The sequence below is a fragment of the Trichechus manatus genome, unplaced genomic scaffold, assembly GCF_000243295.1.
Source record: "Trichechus manatus latirostris isolate Lorelei unplaced genomic scaffold, TriManLat1.0 scaffold00048, whole genome shotgun sequence".
Taxonomy (NCBI): Eukaryota; Metazoa; Chordata; class Mammalia; order Sirenia; family Trichechidae; genus Trichechus; species Trichechus manatus.
In genome coordinates this window covers 695,365-719,338 of record NW_004443984.1, presented here as the reverse complement: position 1 = coordinate 719,338, position 23,974 = coordinate 695,365, and the positions used below count along the sequence as shown (strand labels likewise).

Genomic DNA, 23,974 nt, shown 5'->3' with positions numbered 1-23,974 from the left:
TCCCCACGAAGCACCTAATCTTAACGTTCACCCCTGTGGCCTTTGCGCAGCCTCCTCTCCCTCCCAGGCTCTTTCATATTAACCGTCTGTACAACTCATCTGTCCCACTAACCTAGAGGATGGGAGGGAAAGGGGTTAGAGGGGAAGTTGGGGCTGACCTTGAGCCCAGGTCCTTGAGATAGTGAATTTTACAGAGAGCACCTAGGCCGAAGATGGGTCCTTTTCTCCAGAGGACAAAGTTCCTCCCAAAGGCAAGATAATTATACTGGGCATCTGTGTACGCACTTGCATGCAGTTGAACGCAAGCATACTTTGGCCTTTGAAGAGCTTTTCCATGTCATTCTGCTGCTTAAAATCCTTCAGCGGCTTGCCACTGCTTCAGGGTAAGTCCTGACTTCATGGCTGTCTCTGATCTGACACCCCTCCCGCCCAACTCAGTTCTCACCTCTCCCATTACACTGGACTGTGTACAGTTCCCTGAAGGGCCAGGCTCTCAGCCTTCACACCTTCACACGTGCGGTTGGCCTGCCTTGGAACACGTTTTCCTCCTCAGCTTTCAAGATTTGCTATCACACTTTCTCTGGGAAGCCTTCCGTGACACCCTCAGGCAGAGCTGGGGGCCCTCTGCTGTGTCCTCATGGCCCTCTGAACACCCCTGTTATCTGTGGCTTCATTGTTAAATCATCTATCTTCCTCACTAGGCTAAGCAACTTGAGAGCTGGCACCACATTTTTCATTGGTATCCCCAGCTCTAGGTACACGAGGCACTCAGTAAATACTCCCTGAATGAGGCTTTTGAGTTATGTGCACGGAGGGCCAGGCAACAAGGGAGGACACCCCAAAGTCTCTGTTCTCTGCTTTGGGTACACAGATCACGAAGCAAACATGGAAAAGTCACATAATGGGAAAGTCTTCTCTGCCTGAGTAAATCCTTCTCATTCTTCAGAGCCCACTTCAAGCTTCACTTCAAGGAGGCTTTCCCTGACCCCAGGGCGACCTTAGTTATGCTCTCATAGCACCTCACACCCGTCTTCTTTACAGCACTAACCACTGTGGTCATTACTGTGGGCCTACTTGTTTAGTGCTGGGTTTCTCAAAAGCGGTACTATGAACATTTTAGGCCCAGTAATTCTTTGTTGGGGAGGGGTGCTGTTCTGTGCATGGCAGGATGTTGAACAGCATCCCTGACCTCTACCCACTAGATGCTAATAGCACCCCTTCAGTTATGACAACCACAAACGTCTCCAGACATTGACATATGTCCCCTAGGGGTAAGACTGCCTCTGGTTGAGAACCACTGGTGTGAGAAAGGAAGCTGCATGAAGGTGGTCCAGCCACCTGAGACCCTGCTTCCTTGGTTTCTGGGGTTTTGATGGCTGCATCCTGACATTTTTGCAGCCGGTTCCCCTCCCTGCCCAAGACTGAGCTGCACACCACCTGGGAAGTTGAGTCAAACCTTCCTTTTCGTAAGATGCTTTTCTGTGGACCTGGACAGCTTGAGGGCAGAGATCATTGTGTCTCACTGGCTTTTGTACCTGCCCAGGCCCTGCTTTCAGGTGGTCTGGAAATAATTACAGGGGGAACAAATGAAGGGAGAGCAAGGAGGTAGCCTGTTAGGGCTGTGAGATGGCAGGTGCACAGCGATCCTTCCTGACAGGGAGGATGCTACTGCTGCTGCTTTTTTTTTTTAGGAAGTTCAGACTTTATTAGGTACGCTGAGGCTGGCCTGGGGAAAGGCCTGGTTGGTTTTGCAGTCCTCCTAGTAGGCAGTGACAATGAGGAGAGGCGTGTCCAGGGGAAGGCTAGGGGCACTGACTGAGAGGCCTGAAACCTGTCCTGCTGATTGTCTCCCCTCCCACTGCACTCTGGCTCTTCCGGGATCATCACAAGGTAAGAATCTGCTTTGAAGACACGAAGGGCTTCATGGAAGCTTCCAAGACACGCTGGTAGTCCTGCAGTGGGACCTCGGAGCAGGCAGGGGCTGTCAGCTGGCCTTGGCGGATGAAGTTGCACAGTATGAGGATCAGCTCCCTGAACTGGTCTGTGGGAGGTTGGAGAAGTCAGACAGGGGAACAAGAGCTGGGGCTCAGGAGATGGCATCGGGCTGCCCTGGGGGCAGAAGCTGGGGCAGAGGCTCCAGTAAAGCCCCAAGAGCCCTGGTTTTGCCAGGTACAGGGGTGTGTGGAGGCAACCAGGGTGGGGACAGGAAAACATGGGAATAGCCCCAGGAGCTGCTGGGCAGGCAGAGACTGCCCTTTAGAGTGGTGGCTGAGATGGCTCAGACCCACAGAACTTGACGGGTGTAACTGGGAGTCCTGATGATGGGAGGGGCAGGATTACTGGGAAGCAGGGACAGCAGAAGAGGCACAGGCAGGGGGTGAGTGTGCCCGGCACACTGACTGATGTAGAACAAATGAGCTTTGCCCAGGGAAAGGGTCCCTCCCTGAGAGTCCCGGACTCCCTTATAAGCCCACAAGTTGAGGCCACCAACATCTCCTCCTCAGGTCTGCCTAAGGACCCAATATGGTATAGGAAAATGAGAAGTGAAGGCCTTGGTGAAGTGTTTTTTTTACAGACACACATTCATTCAACATTCAAATCTAATCATACCAATCACCCTCTGCTTAAAATCCTTCAGCAGCACCCCAACTGCTTTTAAGCTAGAGTCTGAACTGCTTAAAAAGTTTTATAAGGACTTTTGTGATCTGGTCATGACCCAGCTGTCCAGTATCCCATCCCCTGCTCAGATGTAATGCTCCAGTTCCTCAGAACCACTTTCAGTGCCCTGGTGGGTCATACTCACTCTCTGACAGACTTTTCCATGTGCTACTTTTTCTGCCTGAAACACTCCATCCATGTCACCACTTTCCTCTCCTTCACTTGGATAACTCCAGGCCATTATTCAGTCTCAGCTTGGGGGTCACATTGTGGGGAGCCAGCCCTCCAGGGGTGGAAGAACTGTGTACTGGCTCAGGTTCTGGAGCCAGAGACTGGCTGTTCACATCCTGGCCGCACCACTCCCTAGCTGGGGGTGATATTGGGCAAGCTACTTAACCACTCAGACCCTCAGTTTCCTCCTCTGTCAAACAGGGCTAATAATAGTTTAAACTATTATGACATTTAAACTGAGGCAGAAGTTAAGTAACTTGCCCAAGATCCCACAGATAGGCTAGGCAGAGCCTATTACAAGGAATGATGGAAGCAGGCTTTGAACCCAGGGAGGCTGGCTCCAGAGATTTTCTCTTTACTTGGCTGTCTTACATGGCAGCCTTTCCCACTGTTAGCTCCTCAGGATGGGGGCGGGGTCTGTCTTGTTCAGCACTGTGCCCCCAAGAACTAGCCCAATTTAGTCCGATAACTATTTGCTGAAGGAAGCTGTGGCCAGAGGCTATTTTCCTCCATCCTGCTATGGGGTTGGGGTCTTAATCACCTCTTCAGGGCTCAGAGTGGCTGGTCACTTCTGCAGCCATTCTTAGGCACTGCACTCTCCTGTGACCCTTGGCACTGAGGCCCTCATCCACTCACCTGGGCTGTGGTCCTTTTTCCACTGGGACAACCAGAAGCCCCGAAGTTTGAGATCCTTAAAAATGAGCAGACTCTGTGGACACAGGAAGGGCATGCTAGGTCTTGGACGACAAGAACTTCAGGTACTGATGACGGGTACAGATCCCACCCAACCTCAGGGACAGGGACAGTGCCTGAGTTTAGACAACTGTGGTGTCAGGGGAAGAGGCCTGGCTGAAGTGCCCAGACCTGTCTCCAGGTGTGCCTCCCCCACCAGCTTACCACAGGGGCTATGACAGGCTGCTTGGCCATCCCACCGTATGTCACCATGGTTCCTCCAGGCCTGAAGAGTCCAGAGAGAACAAAGAGTAGGTGCAGGCAGAGACAGAGCCCTTCTGGAACCTGCCACAACACTTATACAACAACCCTCGTTGCTAAACCTTGCTCTCAGAATCCCTGGGAAGGTTTTTAAAAAAACAGAGAGTTCTAGGTATGACCCCAGACCTAATGAATCAGGAGGCAAGAATCTATATTCATTAAAGATGACAAACAAACAGTCAAACCCCCACCCCCACCCCAGATGAGTTGGATGTTTAGCCAGATTTGGGAGTCCACTGATCTAACCTACCCAGTCAGGCTTTGATGAAGTGCTGCAAAGAAGTGCGCCGTGTTCAGAAAAGTTCAAGACTCACGTTCAGTCCTGGCCCTCCTCCCACTTAGAGGTATGTGACGTTGGGCAATGCATTGAATATGGCCCAGGCCTTCATCTGGTCATCTGTAAATGCTTATTCTAAGTATCAGGATGGACAGGTCACTACACAGATAAGGAAACAGTGTGGATGGGGTGAAGGACAATGGCAACTGTCCTCTCATTGCAAGAGATTCCTTGTCAGTACCTGGTATGACACCTACACACCCACCTCGGCAGTCAAACAGGAGAGGTGCTAATACTGTACAGTTTTTAAAAGCTTGATAAGCTAAGACTTGACATGCTGACTTTACTTATGTTCCCCTCCCTATCTTCTGTCTCTTCTAGGGGTTTGTTTGGGACAACACAAGAGAGACTTTGTAAACTACAGAATGGAAAGCAGCTGCTGTGTGAGGCAGGTAAGGGTAACTCTTTGTGCCTAAGGCTGGTGGGTAGTTTGGACTTAAGGTCCCTCTCAACTGCCACTTGCTCTAGAAAGTAGCTCCTGGGGAAGCAAGGCCGCAAGGCCTCTCTCCTCTGCGGTCCCCACTGCACTTGGTCTAATCAGAATATTCACCACCACCATCAGCTGCTGTCAAGTCAATTCTGACTCATGGCAACTCCAAGTGTGTCAGAGTAGAACTGTGCTCGATAGGGTTTCAATGGCTGATTTTTTGTGAGTAGATCACCAACCTTTCTACTGAGGCACCTATGAATGGACTCAAATCTCCAACCTTTGCTAACGTTGATTGGGTGTTTACTACGAGCTAAGCACAGCTCTAAGCACTTCACATGTATTGTCTCAGTGAAACCTCATAGTAATACCAAGGAAGCAAAATTATTATTCTCATTTTACTGACGAGAAACCTGAGGTCCATCCCTCACTTGTATAGGTGTGTGTGCATCACTTCAGTGAGCCCTAAACTAACTTCCTGAGAAGAAAGGGCTTATTTCACTCCAATTTTACAAATGAGGAGTGAGGCCTGGACCGTTTTTCATGTATTGCCTAACTTTTCATAGGTTCTCAGCTAGTAAGCAGCATAGCTGGGACTTGAACTCAGCCAGTCTGACTCCCATGCCTACACGTGTAACCACCAAACGATGCTGCTTCCTACACTGACAGCTTTGGAGGCTGTCACTGGAGGATGTGAAGACGTGTGCTCTACAGTCACATGAACTTGGGGTCCACCCAGAAGCTCTGCTTCCTAGCTGCAGGACCTTGGGCAAGGAAATCACTTTCTCTGGGTCTTGTTTTCTTTACGTGTAAAATAGGGATTGGAATTGTCATGGATTGAATTATGTCCCCCCCAAAAATGTGTGTATCTATTTGGCTGGGCCATGATTCCTAGTATTGTATGGTTGTCCTCCATTTTGTGATTGTAATTTTATGTTAAAGAGAATTAAGGTGGGATTGTAACACCCTTACTAAGGTTACATCCCTGATCCAATGTAAAGGGAGTTTCCCTGGTGTGTGGCCTGCACCACCTTTTATCTTATAAGAGATAAAAGGAAAGGGAAGCAAGCACAGAGTTGGGGACCTCATACCACCAAGAAAGCAGTGCCGGGAGCACAGGGCATCCTTTGGACCCGGGATCTCTGTGTGGAGAAGCTCCTAGTCTGGGAGAAGATTGATAAGAAGGCTGACAGGGAGAGAAAGCCTTCCCCTGGAGCTGATGCCCTGAATTTGGACTTTTAGCCTAGTGAAGAAATAAATTTTTCTTTGTTAAAGCCATCCACTTGTGGTATTTCTGTTATAGCAGCACTAGATGGCTATGACAGGAATAGCACCTTCATCTAGGTGCTTGAGGGAGGGTAAGCCAAGCACTCTGCACAGAGTCTGGTGCGCGGTAATTGCTCAGTGACTATTATCACAGATCTCTGGTCACATGTTCCCATCTGTCCTGTGAGTTCTCAGAGGGTTATATATTGAGGGAACTCCTGCTTTAGTTCATGTAGTAGATTGAATTATGTGCCCCCAAAAGATATGTCCAAGTTCTAATCCTCATTACCTGTGAATGATTTATTTGGAAATAGGTTTTTTGCAAATATAATTAAGTTAAGGATCTTGAGATGAGATCATCCTGGATTTAGGGTGGGCCTAAAGGACTGGTGTCCTTATAAGAGAAAGGAGAGGGAGATTTGAGACACAGAGAAGAAGGCCTTGTAAAGATGGAGGCAGAGATTGGAGTGATGCACCTACAAGTCAAGGAACACCATGGATCACTTCGCAGACACCAGAAACTAGGAGAGAGGCATGGAACAGACTCTCCCTCAGAGCTTCCAGAAGGAACCAACCCTGCCAACGCCTTGATTTTAGACTGCGGGCATTGAGAACTGTGAAAGAATTTGTTGTTTTACGCCATCAAGTTTACGGTGGTTTTTTATGGCAGCCCTAGGAAACGAAAAGGGGAAAAAAGATGGGAAGGACATGCAACACATTGTGTGGTGGAATAATAGGTAACTTCTGTACCTTAATTTCTTGTTTGTACATTTATATGCTTTCAAAATGTTTTGTAATACACATAGTATTCCCTCTAAAATTAGAATTTCATTTTTTAAAGCTAATACAAATTTTTAAAAGCTAATAAGCTAGAACTAAGTGACTTTTTAGGAGTCCTGGTGGCACAGTGGTTAACAGCTCGGCTGCTAGCGAGAAGGTCAGCAGTTAAAATCCACCAGGTGCTCCTTGGAAACCCTATGGGGCAGTTCTACTCTGTCCTATAGGGTCGTTATGAGACAGATTCAACTCAATGGCAATGGGTTTTTTGCTAGTGACTTTTTAAGGTGCCCCAGGTTATGAATTCTTGACCATCTCCGTCTCACAGACGGTTTAGTAGTCTGCTTTCTGGGCTCCCTTGGAGAAATAACGCCCAACGGGCCTCTTGGTCATTTACAAAGGAGGAGGTTGAAAAACGAAGTGCCCAGATAACTAGGAGATGACTTTGGTCCTAGTTTCCTACTCAGCATCGTGCTGACCTGGCCTTGGCTCACACTGGCCATTGGGACTTGGTCACTTGATGGTCCTCCCAGTTACAGGCCTGGAGAGCTCCGATGAAGTAGACTTGCAGGGCTAAGGGACTTACGCTAATTGCCGCAGCAGCTCTGTGGAGCTTTTCCCACCGACACAGTTGAGAGCAAGCCGTGGCTGGGGAATGGCCTGCAAAATAAGAAACCCACAGTAAAGGAGCTACCATTCTCCATGTGGGGAAGCCTGCTACAACCACACTTCCCTGGCCCAAGTGCTGTGTTAAAAAGAGGGAGGGAAGAAAACAGGATGTTCATGCCTTTGAATTCTTTTTTCTCTGACCAGGAAGGGTCTTCTTTTGCCAACTTAATCTTGTTGTCCATTTCAGGACTTGGTTCAGAACTCATTTTCCCAGGTGTTACGGATTGAATTGTGTCCGCCAAAAACGTGTGCCAACTTGGCTAGGCCATGATTCCCAGTATTGTGTGACTGTCCACCATTTTGTCATCTGATGTGCTTGTCCTATGTGTTGTAAATCCTACCTCTATGATGTTAATGAGGCAGGATTAGAAGCAGTTATGTTAAGGAGGCAGGACTCAATCTACAAGATAAGGTTATATCTTGAGTCAATCTCTTTTGAGATATAAAAGAGAGAAGTGAGCAGAGAGACAGGGGGACTTCCTACCACCAAGACAGCAGAGCTGGGAGCGGTGCATGTTGTTTGGACCTGGGGTCCCTGCACTGAGATACTCCTAGACCAGGGGAAGATTGATGACAAGGACCTCCCCTGAGAACTGACAGAGAGAGAAAGCCTTCCCCTGGAGCTGGCAGGCTGAATTCAGGCGTCTAGCCTGCTAGATTGTGAGAGAATGAATTTCTGTTTGTTAAAGCCATCCACTTGTGGTATTTCTGTTATAGCAGCCCTAGATAACTAAGACACCAGGAAAATAGACAAAGGGCATCTACATTTGGTTTTGACTGACTTCATCTCCCTGAGCGCTCCTCTTCTCAGTACTTATGATTCAGTTGATATTAGATGTGCTTATCTACTGCTTCAGAAATGTTGTCAAGAGGTATGTGTTCTCCAGTGAATATGTGTGAGTTTGGTCTCCCCAGATGGTTCAGTGAAAAGAGACCTAGATGGAGGTACCTCCCAAGTTTGTTCACTTACTAGGCATGTGCTGGGTGGTGGATGTTCTGGAATGTTAACTGGATTTGGTTTCAGAGACCTTGACCCAGACCTGCCTCCACCACTTACTAAGGTCTTGGTAAAGTTCTTTATCTATGAGTTTTGGTTTCCTTATATATAAAATAGATAATGCCTACTTTATAGAACTACTGTGGGGCTTACTGGATGAAATGTAAGGTAGGTGCTTAGGAAATGTTACTTCTTTTCTTTCTCTTCCCTCTGTGCCTCAGTTTCCTGAGGCCCTCTCCCAGCTCTGATTCACGCCAGCTGTGTGGACTGACAGGGCCCACCATAAATATTCAAAACTGCAAAATCACACAGGGTCTCCTGAACTTTTTCTGTGTCTCCTGCCTCCCTCATTGCATCACCACTGGGCATTTAATGCAAGCTGTCCCCTGACTAAGGGGAATGGGCTTCCTCCTTCTAAAAAGAGGCAAGGGGAGATTCCTGGAGGGGAACAACAGGGCCAGTCCCCGGCTTTTCTAATTCAAATGGAGGTAAGCAGGAAAAAGAGAGGCAATGTCTCTCATCCCAGGTACCTTAAAGATGTTTTTCATCTCAGGCTTTCTTAGTCCCTCCTCTGTGATGACATGCTCAGCTCCCAGATTCTTTAGTCTGTCGGTCAGCTTCTGGATGTCAGGTCTGGAAACCAAACACAATCCAAGATCCTTTGTCACACCTGCTCGTTTTCTCCACTGAAGGCTCCTAGAACCTGTTGGCCCGAGTTTCTCTTTGCTGGAAGCTGGAATTAGGTTTGAGCCAGGCCTTGGGCAGGGGCTGCCCACCTAATTTCATCATATTCCAACATCTCTCGGCCTCAGTTTCCTCACTGGTAGGAGAAGCTAGGCTGGGTGATTTCTATAGCCCCTGCCAGCCCAAGGATGCTAGAAACCATCTGTGCCCAGGGAGAAGGCATTTCATTTCCTGATTTCTTCTACTGAGGTGACAAACTCTGCTTCCTTTTTCCACCTCTCTTTTCAAGGGGCTCTTCAGAGTGTTGTGCATACACACTCCAGCCTGCGAGTGGCTCTAGGCAAACAGAGTAATTTTTGTTAGCACAACTGCAAGGATTGGGGGAACTGAAACAGGTATCGATTTCCCCACTGAGGCAGGACTTCATGACAAACAAGGCCACATTTGGGGACAGTGAAGATTAAGGGAACTGGATGATACGCTGGGAAGAGAACAAGACAGGAAACTCAGTCTGTTACTTGCTGTGTCTCCCTGAGCAGGTGCTCCCCCTCCCTGAAGCTTCAGTTTCCTCATCTGTAAAACTGAGAGGACAAACCTGCCCCATCTCCTTCACATCTACATCTAGTACACCTCAAAATACCACACAAATGCAGGGGAAAAAAGGGCCTCGGAGTAGACGATTCACAGAAAGAGCAATACAGCATAAAACATTCCCCAGTATGAACTGTGGTTTTGAAAACATGGGGTTTTGGTTGTTCAGTAAGGGCAGTCTCCACCTCCTACCTGCCCGCCCTTTACATTTCAAAGATTCACTCATCCTATAGCCAAAGGCCACCTGGACTGCATTTCTGGTGGCTGACTCATCTGTTTCAGCTGCCAAGTGTTAGCCAACAGCTTCCTACCCATAAAGGTGGGCTGCTTGTGCAAGGGTGCCATCTGGTGGAGATGTGGACACCTGCAGGGCTGTAACTGGAAGTGGAAGTCAAAGGATTTGTACTTTTCACGCTTGCCAGGTGGTTTGGTTTGGGTTAGGTGATCTGGAATAAGGCCTCCCCACGCACCTGTCTCTGACCACATTGATGGTCCTCAGGCCCAGCGCTGTGGCGATCTGGATGACGGCTTGCCCCACTCCACTGTTGGATGCATTCTGGATGACACAGTCTCCTGTGGAACCAGGAAGACACCCAAGTCAAGCTCTGTAGGTCAAGGGCTCCCAGCCTGGGATCCTATTGCAGGGCAAGAGTTAGAATCTGCAGGCTCAAAAGGGACCCAGGACCTGGCTGCTGAGCCTTTTAAGACCTTGGACTGTCGCTCACTTTCCCCCCAGTGCCCCCAAACTTCCACAACACCTGCGATGCCTGCCAGGACTTGGCAACTCAGTCCATACTTGACATAATTTAGACCCTGTTGTACAAATGATTAGGAGCCCTGGTGGCACAGTGGTTAAAGTGCTCAGCTGCCAACTGAAAGACTGGCAGTTCGAACCCACCAGCTGCTTCACAGGAGAAAGATGGGACAGTTCTACTCTGACCTATAGGGTTGCTGTGAGTCAGAATTGACTTCACGGCAATGGGTTTTTGATTTGGTACAAGTGATTTTATATCCATCCTCCTCTCAACTTCTATGCCAAGTCTCTGCTTAGGTTATTTCCTTGGTTTGCAATGTTTTCCTCCCCCTCTCCCTTCCTCTTGAAATCCTACGATAACTTGGAAACAGCTCAAGTGCAGCTTCCTTCATCAAGCCTTCCTGGGTTCTCCCCTCTGTGTGCTCCCACAGCACCCTGGATGCACCTCTATGAATGCACACACCTTCGCCTACCCCGTCTTATACTTGGTTGTATATAGGTGCATTTCTATCAATAGCTTGCAGCTTCTTGAGGGGAAGGGCCATGTCTTATTCTCCTCTGCACCACTTAACAAAGTACACTGCCTTGAAATGAGATTAGAACAGTACTGGTGAAACTGGTAGCCCTGGAAATAGGGTCCAACAGACAGTTTGTGGTCAAACCCCAGGCCTAGCTTTGGAATTAGCCAATGGATAGTGTAGCATGTTGGGAAGAATGTGGGCTGTGGAACGATATGGACCTGGGTGTGAGTCCCAGCTTCACCACTTACTGTAACTGAATGACACGGGGCAAGTCATGACTTCTTTGAATGTCAGTTTCCTCCCCATAAAACGGGAGTCCAGGGAGCACCAGCCAGGGCTACAATTAGGGTCAAATGCCATTGTGTCCAGGAAATGCTTTGTAAAACCTGAAATGCTATTTTTGAGAGGGAGCAGGGAGCTGGTGCACAGTGGACTGGAACTAGAGATAGAGGACTTCCTGGAAGGAGAAACTCCATTCTTCTTAGCCAGGGGACAGCATGTAGATTGTAACCCATTAGTGGGTTATGAAATCAATCTAGCGGGTTACAAACAGCATTCTTTTTTTTTTAAATAAAATCAAGGAGAACAGAATAAAAAAAACAGCAGAGTGCATTATACATAAACCTGCTGCCGTTGAGTCGATTCCGTCTCATAGCGACTCTATAGGACAGAGTAGAACTGCCCCATAGGGCTTCCAAGGAGTGGCTGGTGGATTCAAACCGTCAGCCTTTTGGTTAGCAGTCAAGCTCTTAACCACTGTGCCACCAGGGCTTCTGCATTATACACAATAAGAGTAAATATTGTTCCTTTAAATTTTGGTTTCATTCATATATACACACTGAGTTGCAGTGTAAAATGTAGGTCTTACTATAGATCAAAATCATAAGTTTGTTTAACACTGATCTAGCCTCTGTCACATCAGCTACGAGGCAGAAAATTGGAGAGATGTCCAGTGGGCACTTGAGATGGGGTGTTGTCAGCATGCTCAGATCTATCCACCACAGCTGCAGCTGAAATCAGACGTGCCTGGGGGGATGTGACACAGGTGACAAAGTGTCTGCTGCACTAGGACTTGAGCAAAGGTCCTTGGTCACACCTACTCCACTGAAGGCTCTTAGGATCCCTCTGCCAAGCTTTGAGCAGGGGCCAACCACCTAAGTCCACTGTGCTCCAACATCTCTTGGCCTCAGTTTCCTCACTGGTATAAGAACTAGACTGGGTAATTTCTACAACCCCCCTGCCAGCTCAGGGATATGTGTTGTGTGCAAGGGGTGACCCCAGGGGACAGCTGATGGCCCTTGGGGCAACGCTGAAACCATGGGGGATGGCAGTGGGTGGATAACTGGCCCAGCCTCCTGTTCTTTGTAGGTTAATGCTGAGGCGGGTTCTGTGAGGTTCTTTAGAGGGTCCCAGTGGGACTGAGCCGTGGTTGCCCACGGTGGTAACTACCTTCATTGGCTTTTCCTCCTTCCCTGTTTCACTCTCTCTATTCCCTCACTCCTGCTTCCTGACATCATCTCCCAAATGAACCATCTGCCCCCAGTCCTTGTCTTAGGCTCTGCCTGCAGGGGAACCCCAAATAAAACACTCATTTACTTGCGGGTGATCTCACGCAAATAACTTACCTCTTGGAACCAGTTTCCTCACTTATAAAAAGGAAGAATAATGAAAGCAGCTGAGAGTACTGCACTGTATGCCAGGCACTGTGCTAAGTGTTACATCGCAATGTTTTGCAATGTTTCAGTTAATCCTCAGCACTCCTGATTCTCCATTTCACGGATGAAAAATCTGATGATTTGAGAGGTCAAGTCACACAACCAGGGAAAGGTGGAGCTTGAATTCAGAACTAGGTGGTCTGCCTGGTGGTCTAGCTGGAGCTCTTAGCCAATGACAACGACACCAACTTCACTGCACTGCTTTGAAGGTTTAATACATTCAGTTGGGGTAATGCATGTAAAGGTACTCATGTAAACTGCAAATGCTATAAATGCCGAATGGAATTAACAATACCAACTTCAGCACTTTATTCCAAACACAGAGACTGCTGTCTATTCCCTGCTTTAGATCCCTGGAGCTTAGCACAGCTGAATGCATTTTTGCTGAATGAAAGAATTCCATCCCAATCTCTAGGGAATGTAATCCTTTGCAGTTTTAAAGAGTGTATTCCTCATGAGGTTTCAGTATGTTTTTCCAGGAATCAAGCTCCATCTTTCTAAATAAAAGCAGCAACAGCACACTCAGTTAGGTTAGGGGCCTGTCTTCCTCTCAGCCCCCTCACGGGGAAGTTCCCATGGCGGCAGGGTCAGGTTTTGGCCACACTCCAGTAGGGAGAGGCTGCCGGGCCCTACCTGGCTGCAGCTGCTCAAAGTCCATCAACATCCTGTAGGCCGTGCAGGGATTGACACCCAGGGTGGCAGCACACTGAAGAGGAATGTCACTTGGAACTCCGATCAGTTCTTCTTCACTGAATACAGCCTCGGTCCGCCAGGTTCCTGCATCAGGGAAGAGCCCAGAGTAGGGAGGAAGGACCCCTGTTCACCCCCATCCCCAGTTCACCCTCCTCAGGATGGCAGACTTCAAATAATACTTAGAGAAAAAAAGAAAATCTTGAAGTCTCTTTCAATACCTTTGAGTCCTTGTGACAATCACGTAAGGTCAACTTTGTTATTCCCACTTTACAAATGTGGTAGCAGAGGTTCAGAGAGGTTACCTGATTTATCTAATGTCATAGAGCAGATCTCGAGCAGTACTGGACTCTGAGGGGAGGACAGTAAGCTCATCACCAGGGCAAGAGAAGCTGAGAAAGCCCCTGCTTTCCTATTCAGGCCTCATTCATCTCATCTAGATGTGTGTGTGTATATGGTTTTATGGAAAAGAGCATGCAAGTAGAAGTCCAGAGGCCTAGGTTTGAGACCTGGCTTTGCTACTCTGCTATGTTGAACAAATTCCAAAATCATATGCAGTCTCGGTTACATTAATATGTAAACAACAATGGCGGTAGCAGCCTGAGTGGCCTCCTCCAACAGCATTGTGCTAATGAATAAGGGAAGTGAAAAAATCATGTCAACTGGAAAGAAACAATCAATGACCTCCATCCCACATTCCAGTGCCAGACAACAGAACTACAGAATGTCAGCACTCAGAGGGCCCTCAGAGTATCACATTTAAACTCCTCATTCAATAGGCCAGGAAACTGAGGAAGTGACTCGCCCAGAGCCATCTGGCTAATCTGGGCAGAGCTGGAGCTAGAACCCAGGTCTCTGGGCCTCCCTTCCATCTACAGATATTTATTCTGCACCTGCTCTGAGCTAGGCACTCTGCTAGGTGTTGGGATTTGACAGCTGAACAACACAGACAGGTTCCTTGCTTTCACAGAATTTTCGTTCTAGTGGGGTAGGTGAAAAGCAAACACACAAAATAAATATAAATAGAGATAGAGGGCAATACAGTGGAGAGAATTACTTTAGAGGGGAGCCAAGAAAGGTTCTTGGAGGGGGTGACATTAAGCTGAGAGTGAAGGATAGAGACACTAGCTACTCAAAGAGGAAACGAACGTTCTAGGCATAGAGAAAAGACTCTGAGGCAGGAAAGATCTAAGAACAGAACTGGAAGAATACACACTGGTGGGCTGACAGTGATGGGAAGAGGGACTTGAGATGTGGCTGATGTGGCATGGGCTAGATTAGTGTTACGCAAACTTTCATAATCTTGACCCATAGTAGGAATTTCATTTTACATTGTAACTGTGTGTGTGTGGGTACATATGAAACAAAAGTTTCACAGAACAATGTTTACCCTTACTATGTGTGATGTACTATATTTTTTATTCTATCCTGCTTGATTTCAGTTAAAAAAAAAAAAAGTGCTGCTTGCAAACCACTAGATTGACTTTACTAATGGGTGACAACCTGCAGTCTGAAAACCACGCAGCTCATGCAGGGCCTGACAGGTCCTGGTATGGAGAGTGGATTTTATTTTGTGAATGGAAGCCTCTAACGGGCTTTAAGAGGAAGACTGAGATGACTGGATTTATGCTTTACAATCACTTTGTTGCTGTGTGGAAAAGGTGTGGGGTGCGGGGGCAGAGTGGAAGTGGGGAGACCAAGAGGAGGCTTTTGGAGGGGTTGAGATGCAAGCTGATGGTGGCCTAGAACAAGACTTTGGTAGTAGGGATGAAGAGAGTAGATGGATCCAAGTTATATTTTGGAGAGAAAAACAATAGGACTTGATGAGGATTGGGTGAGAGGTGACAGGTCCTCACTCATGCCAGTGGGAACTAGTATAAAGTGCAGGTGAAGAGGAGAGCCCTTAGCATCAGACACATGCGGATTCAAGTCTTGCTCTACCACTTACTCCTATATCATCTTAGTGAAGTAGCTTGGAGCTTTGTTGGCTCAAAGTGTCAGGTGACTGTGATGTCTTAGGGGCCCTAGGCCTATCCTACCAAAGCTCTTGAGTGCATCCACTCGCTATCCAGCTGCTGGGGTTCTAACAGTGCCCGGTCCTACATGGTCAGCTGTGGGAAGCAGGGGCAGCCCAGATGATTACTAATTGCCCTGCAGGAGGGGGAAATGACATGGGCTTTAGGGACCGGGAACTGGGGAGGGGAGGCAGGAATGATATTTATTAAAGGTGTTTCAATCCCAAAGTAGGCCTGTGGCTGAGAAAACAATACTGAGACGCTGAATGGGGGGCCATTTGAACCATTCCTCTTGGATCTAGGAGGTGCCTTTTGCATTCTCTGGGCTTCATCCAGCCCAGGCTGGTTTTCAAATCTTCGATGTCAGCTGCCCAGGCTAACATTTACTGCACTCTGTACTCTGTGCCAGACATTTTGTATGGGGCTTTCTATGCATAAACTTAAGGGTGTTTTCTAGTTACCCTTAATGGCATGACCATGGAAATCCAGCCATTGACATGCATTTCTGGGGTTTAGCAGTCCCTAATCCTTGTGAACTGATGCCTTTGAATTATAGTGTTGGCGAAGAATGTTGAATATACCATGGACTTCCAGAAGAATGAATAAATCTGTCTTGGAAGAAGTATAGCCAGAATATTCCTTAGAAGCGAGGATGGCGAGACTTCGTCTCACGTCCTTTGGACATGTTATCAGGAGGGACTAGTCCCTGGAGAAGGACATCGTGCTGGTAAAGTAGAGGGTCAGTGAAAAAGAGGAAGACCTCAAGGAGACAGACTGACAGAGTGGCTGTAACAATGGGGTCAAGCATAAAACGATTGTGAAGATAGCAGTGTTTCATTCTGTTGTATGCTATGAGTCGGAATAGACTCAACGACACCTAATAACAACAACAACAATCCTTTTCCCAAAAGAGCCTGGGTGGGATGAGGACAGTGCCCATAGTCAGCTCCAAGGGGTTGTGGGGTTTTAAAGTGGAAACCCTTAGACTATGGAGTGGGAGAGATCAGCTTAAAAAACCCTGCTCTGTCACACACTAGTTGTGTGATCTCGAATTATTACTTCACCTTTTTTGGGTTTCAGTTTCCTGCTCTATAAAATGAAGATAGTAACACCTTTGTCATAGTGTAAAGATGAAATGACATGGCATTTGTACAGAGATTATCACTGTGCTTGGCACATAGCAGGTGTGTAACATTTTGGTTTCCTTTCCTGATCCTGGTCCCATGCTCTAGCTATGAGGACTCCCATTCTCCACTCATGCGCAACTGACCCTTAACCATCTCTACCATGTAACACAGGGGTTAGCAAATCTGGCCCACCACCTGTTTTTGTAAATCAAGTTTTATTGGAACACAGCCATGCTTACTTGTTTGCATATTGTCTATGACTGTTTACAACAGCAGAGCTGAGTAGTTACAACAAAGAAGATACGGCCTGCAAAGCCTAAAATATTTACTATCTAGCCCTTTAAGATATAAGTTTGGCACCTAGAAACCTCATAAATTAAATCTGTAACAAACCAGTTGCCATCAAGTTGATTTCAACTCATTGCTACCCTGTGTGTGTTAGAGTAGAACTGCTCCATAGGTTTTTCAATGGCTAATTTTTCAGAAGTAGATCATCAGGCCTTTCTTCTGAGGTGGCTCTGGGTAGATTCGAACCACCAACCTTTTGGTTAGTAGCGCAGCGCTCCACCATTTGCATCACCCAGGGACTCCAAATCTGTAACAGGGTACATCCTAATGCTGCAAAGAAGTACCTGGGGAATCGCTTTGCAGGCTCAGATTTCGCCATGCTTTGTCTGCCTATTGTGATTGTCAGTTCTTAGCATTATTAGGACAATTTGATATTGAGTAAGATCTCTGATTCCTGTGAGTCTGATTGGACAACCATTCCTTTGTATTATCTCAGTAGATGGCTCTAACTATATGTTCCAGACGCTGTCTTAAGCACCTTTAAATGTGTAACAAATGGTTTTTAAGACAGATAATAATAGTAAAAATCCAGGAGAGTTAAAAGGAAATCACTTGTGTGGCTACCTCCTATTCAAAGAAATACACGTGTAGTAGGCACCTGTTGTGAAGGGGTCAGACTAATAAAAACAAGCTTTTATATTACCCAGCAATTCCACTCCTGGGAATTTCAGGTCAAAAAACCTGAAAGCAGGGATTCAGATACTTTTGCACCAATGTTCACTGCAGCAATATTCGCGATAGCCACAAGGTGGAAATCACCGAAGTGTCCATCAACAAGTGAATGGATAAACAAATGTAGTACATACATACAATGGAATACGATTCAGCCATAAAAAGGAATGAAGCTCTACTACCTGCTACAACATGCATGAACCTTAAAAACATTATGTTGAGTGAAATAAGTCTGACACAAAAAGACAAATATTATAAATGATCCCATTTAAAAGAAATATCTAGAATAGGCAAATGCAGAGACAGAAAGTAGATTGTAGTTAGCGTGGGCTGGGGGTAGAGAGGAATGGGGAGTTACTGTTTAATGGATACAGAGTTTCTGTTTGGTCTGATGAAATAGTTTTGGAGACAAATGGTGGTGATGGCTGCAAAAAATTGTGAATATGATTGATGCTACTGAACTGTACACTTGAAAATAGTTAAAATGGCAAATTTTATGTTGTGTATATTTTACCACAATTAAAAAAAAAGTAGGCATTTGACACCACACACACACAGACACACACACACACACACACAAAAGAAATAAGTTTGCTAACCCATGATCTAATGCCTACAGAAGTTTAGAGTTTGCAAGACATCTCTGCATGCATTCTCTCAGGTGGGCTGTGTGAGAGTCTGCTGAGCTATGCAAGGCAGCGACTATCAGCACCATTTTAGAGATGAGGAATCTGAGGATCGAAGTAGCTGGGACTTAAACAAGGTCACACAGAGGAGCTGGAAGGAGAAACTGCATCTGATTCCCAGGACAGTGCTCTTTCTACTGCCCTGTAGAGAGTTCTAAGTGTTTCTCAATGACAAAGTTAGTTGGCAAAGATCTACCCACCTCCCCTGGCCCCAGCTCCCCTGGGACTGGTTGCCTGTGGGAAAAGGCTGGCTACAGCACAGCGACAGCTCGGTACTATGAAAAACTACCAAGGTCCGACCACTGAGGACTTATCTGTTCCATAATTGCCACTCTTACTAAACTGCAGTTTTCATGAGAAGAAAGACCTCGTCTGTTCACTGCTGTATGTATCCCAGAGCCCAGCATGTTCCAGATGCTTACAAAATGTTTACTGAATAAACTGAGTTAATTATAGTCCTGACAATTACAAGATCCTCATCCTCCCTGACTGGCACCTTGTTTAAAAGACTCACCTTTTCTCCAGAGAGGAATCCCTGTTCTGGCTACTACCACCACCACACATGCAATTACCTACACACGTGGCAGATATCCTTTATTCTTCTCCTCTCCAAATCCAAATGATTACCAAGTCCTGTTACTTTAGCTCTTCAATCCACCCCCTCCTCTCCAGCCCTGTCTTGTTCAGACCCTCATCCCCTGAAGCCTGAATTGTTCAGTCACCTCCTCACTGGCCTCCTGCCTCCAGCACAAATCTGATCAAATTACTCTTCACTCAACTCTTCATTGGGCCCCTTCTGACCATGAACTCGAGCCCCAGCCTACCTCTTCTGCCTCATCGCCACTTCTCCCCACTCCCACCCATGGCCAAGCCACATGGTGCTACCTGCTGTTCTCTGCTGTGCTGTGCCCATCAATAGACCTTTGCACACCCTGCGCTCTCTATCTGGGAAGCCCTTGCCCACCCAGCCCACTGGCTGCGTGTCTAGTCTGTCTTCCAGACCTAGTTCAAGCATCACTTCTCTGGGAAGCCTATCCTAACGCTCCCCAGGATAAGGGGACTCTTGTCTGGATTATAGCACTGATTACATTGCTTGTATTATGTGCTGTTTTCCCATCCCTGCACCCCCCACCTGCAGCTGAGAGCACTGTGAGGGCAGGACTGTGTCTGACCCGCATTGGTGTGTCCTTCCCTTAGCACAGGGGCTGGCACAAAGTGCCAATTAGTATCTACTGAAATCCTTGCAGCTCACAATTTGCTCAGATGTCTGGGCTCTTTCAATGCTGGGTAAGGGTGAGGGTGGAGCCGTTCCTGACAGTTGCCCTGATCTCACAGAAGCAAATGGCTTGTAGTAGACTTCTGTTATTGCTTTTTATGCTTGGTACCTTTGTGTTCCTAGAACTGCTCCTTCCTAACCTTTGGGGCCATCAACCACAAGAGTCTATCCTCTGTACCACAGACGTGGGGAAGAAATCTAACCAGGGCAATCATAGCAACCCAACACCACCCACCTGGTGACTGGTTCAGGGATGGGGAAGGACCTAGGCAGGGTCAGTATATATCAGAGTGGGCTTGAATCTTAGCTCCACCACTTACTGGCTGGGTGACCTTGAGCCAGTTGCTTAATCCTTTAAATCTGAAAAATGGGAATAATAAAAGTATCCTATGTTGTAGGAATAATTGAGTTAGTATATATGAAGTGCTTAGAACAGTGCCTGTCACAAAGGAAGTGGTGAATACATATTTTTTTATTATCACTGTACCACTATGTGGGGAGAGCCCATCTGAGAACTAGTAAGAATGAGAGAGAGACAGAACTCAGATGTATCATTGGGGTTCCTTTCAATCTCTTGCACTTCCTAGTTCCACAGGCTAATTAACTTTTTTTTTTTTTTTTGTAAAGCAAGTTTGAGTTGGGTCTCTGTAAGTTATAACCCAAAGGGAACTACCACTGGAGTGAAGTGGGAAAAACACAGGAACCAGGAGCCTGGTGGACTCTGTTTGCTATGAGAGTTTGGACAAGAGCTTCACTTCTCAAGCTTTAGTACCTCATATGTCTGATGGTGTGGGTCGTGTCTGCCTTGCTTCCCTTTCATGACTGCTGTGAGAATCCATTTATTCAAAGGATATACCTTGAAAACCATCAAGTGCTAAAAAAACAAAAACTCACCAATGGCTCCTTACAATGTATCGAGGAAAGTCCCAACTCCTTAGCTTGGTGTTTGCAGGGTCCTACCCCAGGTGGTCCCACTCTACCTTTTTGGCCTTCTCACTTACGCAGTCCTTTCCCACATGCAAATCCTCTGCTTAGGCTATGCTGGATTTTCTGCCACTCCCCTGACACATCTTTGTGTCTTTGCTCATTTTGTTCCCTCCACATGAAATGATTATGGCTCATCTCCACCTAAAAAGATCCATCCACCAAGGTCCATCCTGATGAAACCTCTTCCAGGAAGTCCTTTCTGATCACTCCCTGGGGCTGTCTCTCACACGTATACACGTGTACACAGAGTAGCAAGAAGCGCCCTTTTTTCCTGAGAACTCCTACCATTCCCTTTACTGAGGTTCAGAGAGTTCTTTAATCAGATTGTAACCTCCTGGAGGGCAGGGCTGTCTGATTTGTATTCCCCATTATACCTTACAGCAGAGATACAGAGGATTACAGCTCCAACAACATGGGCCCAGGGAGAGAGCAGATGCATCACCTGCAGAGCAAAAGAAACGGAGAATTTCTGCTCTCTCCTTGTTCAGCTTCCATTCCTACTGGAGGCAGGTACATGGGTTTAATAACAAACTCTGCATTGCTTAGTTACACTGAGCCAATGAGCGAACATTCAGTGTGGGTGAACAACAGAAAAGGCTGCTGACACCTGGAGAAACTTACCCAAGCCGGGATTTGCTGGAATCACCCAGTCTCCTGGCTTCACCCTAGTCACATTGCTGCCCACTGCTACCACCTGTCCAACGCCTTCATTCCCTCCAACAGCAGGCAGTTTGGGAAGCAGGCCATAGTTTCCTAAAAGAGAAGGGCAGAGAGGGACATCCAACTAAGTTTGGACAGAGAAAGAGCATGGGCTTTGGAGTCAGACAGACCTAAGCCTGATCTGGGCTCTGCCTCTGGGTAGCTGTGTAACTAACCTCTCTGCATCTTAGCTTCTTCATCTGTCTCCAGTTGCTGTCGAGTCAATTCTGACTCATGGTGACTGCACTTCATAGCGTTTTCAAGGCAGTGACCTTTTGGAAGCAGACTGCAAAGCCCTTCTTCTGAGGTGACTCTGGGTAGGTTTGAACCATCAATCTTTTGGTTAGTAGTTAAGTGCTCTAACCATTTAAACCATTTATACCACCCAGGGACTCCTCATCTGTTGGAAAGGGATAATACTGCTTAGCGTCCATGATTATGTGTGAGGCTTAGATAACATATGAAGTGAGCCCAGCATATCCATAGGCACTTCATAATGGTTAGTTTACCCCCACTGCAATCCTAACTCTTAAAAAGCCTCACATTCCAGAGAGGGAAGGCCAGAGAGGGCTGACACAGTCTGCAGACAGAGCATCTGGAGAACAGCTGTTGCTAATCACAGGAATTTCACACCCGCACCTGAGGAGGAATGAAAATGAGGGGGCAGCTAAGCAAAAAAGCCAATTAACATAATCCACAGAAACCAAGGTTACCTTGGATCATATTTATGTCAGATGGATTGATGGGGGCCGCCAGCATCTTCACACGGACGTCTGATCCACCCACAGCAGGCAGCTCCAGGTTCTTCAGTCTAAGCACAAAGCCGAAGAGAGACGTTAATGTCACCCAGGCTAGACAGGGCGTCTTTCACTCAAATCATCTCCCCAAAGTAGGTCAGGCAACATTTTTGGGCTGCCACTATGTGCCCAGGGTTCTGTTAGAAAAGAGAGGTGCTGTAAGGAACTAACCCAGCATACAAGTTAACTCTCTCATTACCTGCAAGTGGATATTCCCTAGTCACCTTGAAGCCCCACTGCCCACTCTGGAACAGAAAACAGTTAAAACTTTTGTTGGCCTGGATTAGCCTTGCTTCACAAAAATGCTTGATGGTTAAGAATCACCTGGTGTGCTTATTAAGAATACAGATTCTCGGGTCCCAGCCCGATTTACTGAACCAGGATCTCCAGAGAAGGGGTATCCCAAGTAATTCTTATGAACAACATATCTGGGAAACCTGGGGCTAGCTCACTTATTATCCACTTTTTTTTTTTTGCCCCAACACATATAGTGGAGAGGAGACGTTTCTGTCTATTGCAGACAGGGTGGAGGAAATGGAGAGATGGCCTCTGTAGTTTGGAAAGAACGCCCTGGGTGACTGTGATTCACCCCTTGTAGTGATATCCCTTCTGGGTGAGGATCCTGGTCTGTCTGAACAGAATGCTGGGGGCCTTAGGTGTGAAGCTCCACCACAGGATGGCTCTGTCACCTTGGGCAACTTTCTTCCTTGCTCTGGGCCCCCATTTCTCCACTTGGAAAACAGCCAGGTGGGGTGATGGTGGTTTGGACTTGCTCACTTCTGAGAGCCTCTCCTATTTTAAGTCTATGTGTTAACTCCCTTTGCTCATGGTGGGTCCTAGACACCATGGTACCAATATCTTTATTCCACTGGAACTCTGGTTAATGGGTAAAACCTTTTGAGGGAGACTCACAGTGACTATGTCCATGTATTACCTTTGAAATTAAAAAAAAAAATTATTTTTATTTTTTAAAAAAAGAAGGAAACCTACCAAGCAGGCAGAACTGATCAGTGAACTAGACCTACAGGCCCCTTGACTTTTTAATTACCAGAGATTTCTTTTATTTCTTTCTCCACACCCCTAAGACTTTGTATGTAATGCTTTCCTCTGCCCAAATGTATTTCTTAAGCAGTAATTCTCCTCATTTTTACTTATCAAAGACACACATAACTGCTAACCAGAGGTTGCTGGCATGAGGCGATAGCATCACTGCACTAAGCTGATGTAATTCCACCTACTTCCTGCAAAAATCTTACCCCTTAATTATACCTGAGGCTTGATCTTGGGGTAAAAATGTGATTTTCAAGAAATTTTTTGTATTAATAGTAATGATAATGGCAGGCATTTATTAGGTGCTTGTTATACACCAGGTCCGGTGCCAAGGGCTTTAAATACATGATCTGACTTAAGATGCAACGCTCCTGTGAAGAAAGTATTAACATTCCCATTCTATCCAGTAGGAATCTGAGGCTCCTGGAGATGATGAAACTTACCTAGGGTAAGATACCTGAGAAGAGGCAGGGTTTATCTAATTCCAAAGCTGGTGCTCCTTTTACCCTGTTCCACATCAGCACCCTGAAATTAGTTTGGGGATTTCCCTGACTGCCTACTAGGACCCCAAGCGGGGAATCCCTGTACTGGATCATGACCAAAGTATGGGAGGCCATGCCTCACCGTGATTGAAAATAAAAATAGGCAAACTCTCTACAGAAAATGGTTAACTAGGAATGAGTTGCTGACTGGGGCAGAGAGAATGAAGGGCTTTTTAAAGTTAAGTATTAAGGAATGTAGGTGCTTATACACAGAGGAGAGGGAGTCCTTGTAATAATAACTACTGTTTGTCAAGTACTTACCAGTTAGGTACTATGCCAAGTACCATACATGCCAGCTTCCATTTAACCTTTAGATACTATTATTCTAATTCTATAGCTGAGAAACGAAGGCACAAGAGGTAAATAACTGGCTCAAGGTCACCAAAAGTAGTAAGTGGATAATCTGATTGAACCCTGGCAGTGTTAACACTAGAGAAGCCAGCTGGTGAGGGGCTGGCCCCAGAC

The 23,974-nt window shown here is 46.7% G+C and overlaps 1 protein-coding gene across 2 annotated transcripts in view; it reads right to left on the bottom strand.

The window, feature by feature from the left end:
• Positions 1-1,693: 1,693 nt before the first annotated feature.
• The window catches only part of MECR (mitochondrial trans-2-enoyl-CoA reductase), a 33,210-nt gene continuing 10,929 nt past the window's right edge, over positions 1,694-23,974 (bottom strand). The window contains exons 2-10 of one of the 2 annotated variants that reach the window (XM_004377016.2): positions 21,834-21,931; positions 21,043-21,174; positions 13,254-13,397; positions 10,101-10,203; positions 8,886-8,988; positions 7,276-7,349; positions 3,787-3,847; positions 3,526-3,598; positions 1,694-2,041 (exon numbers count right to left, since the gene is read on the bottom strand). In XM_004377016.2, coding sequence (XP_004377073.1) covers positions 1,884-2,041; positions 3,526-3,598; positions 3,787-3,847; positions 7,276-7,349; positions 8,886-8,988; positions 10,101-10,203; positions 13,254-13,397; positions 21,043-21,174; positions 21,834-21,931 — 946 coding nt within the window. In that variant the 3' untranslated portion in view covers positions 1,694-1,883. Of the gene's footprint in view, positions 2,042-3,525; positions 3,599-3,786; positions 3,848-7,275; positions 7,350-8,885; positions 8,989-10,100; positions 10,204-13,253; positions 13,398-21,042; positions 21,175-21,833; positions 22,055-23,974 lie in introns of both variants that reach the window. The other variant, XM_023732030.1, reaches the window with a different exon arrangement.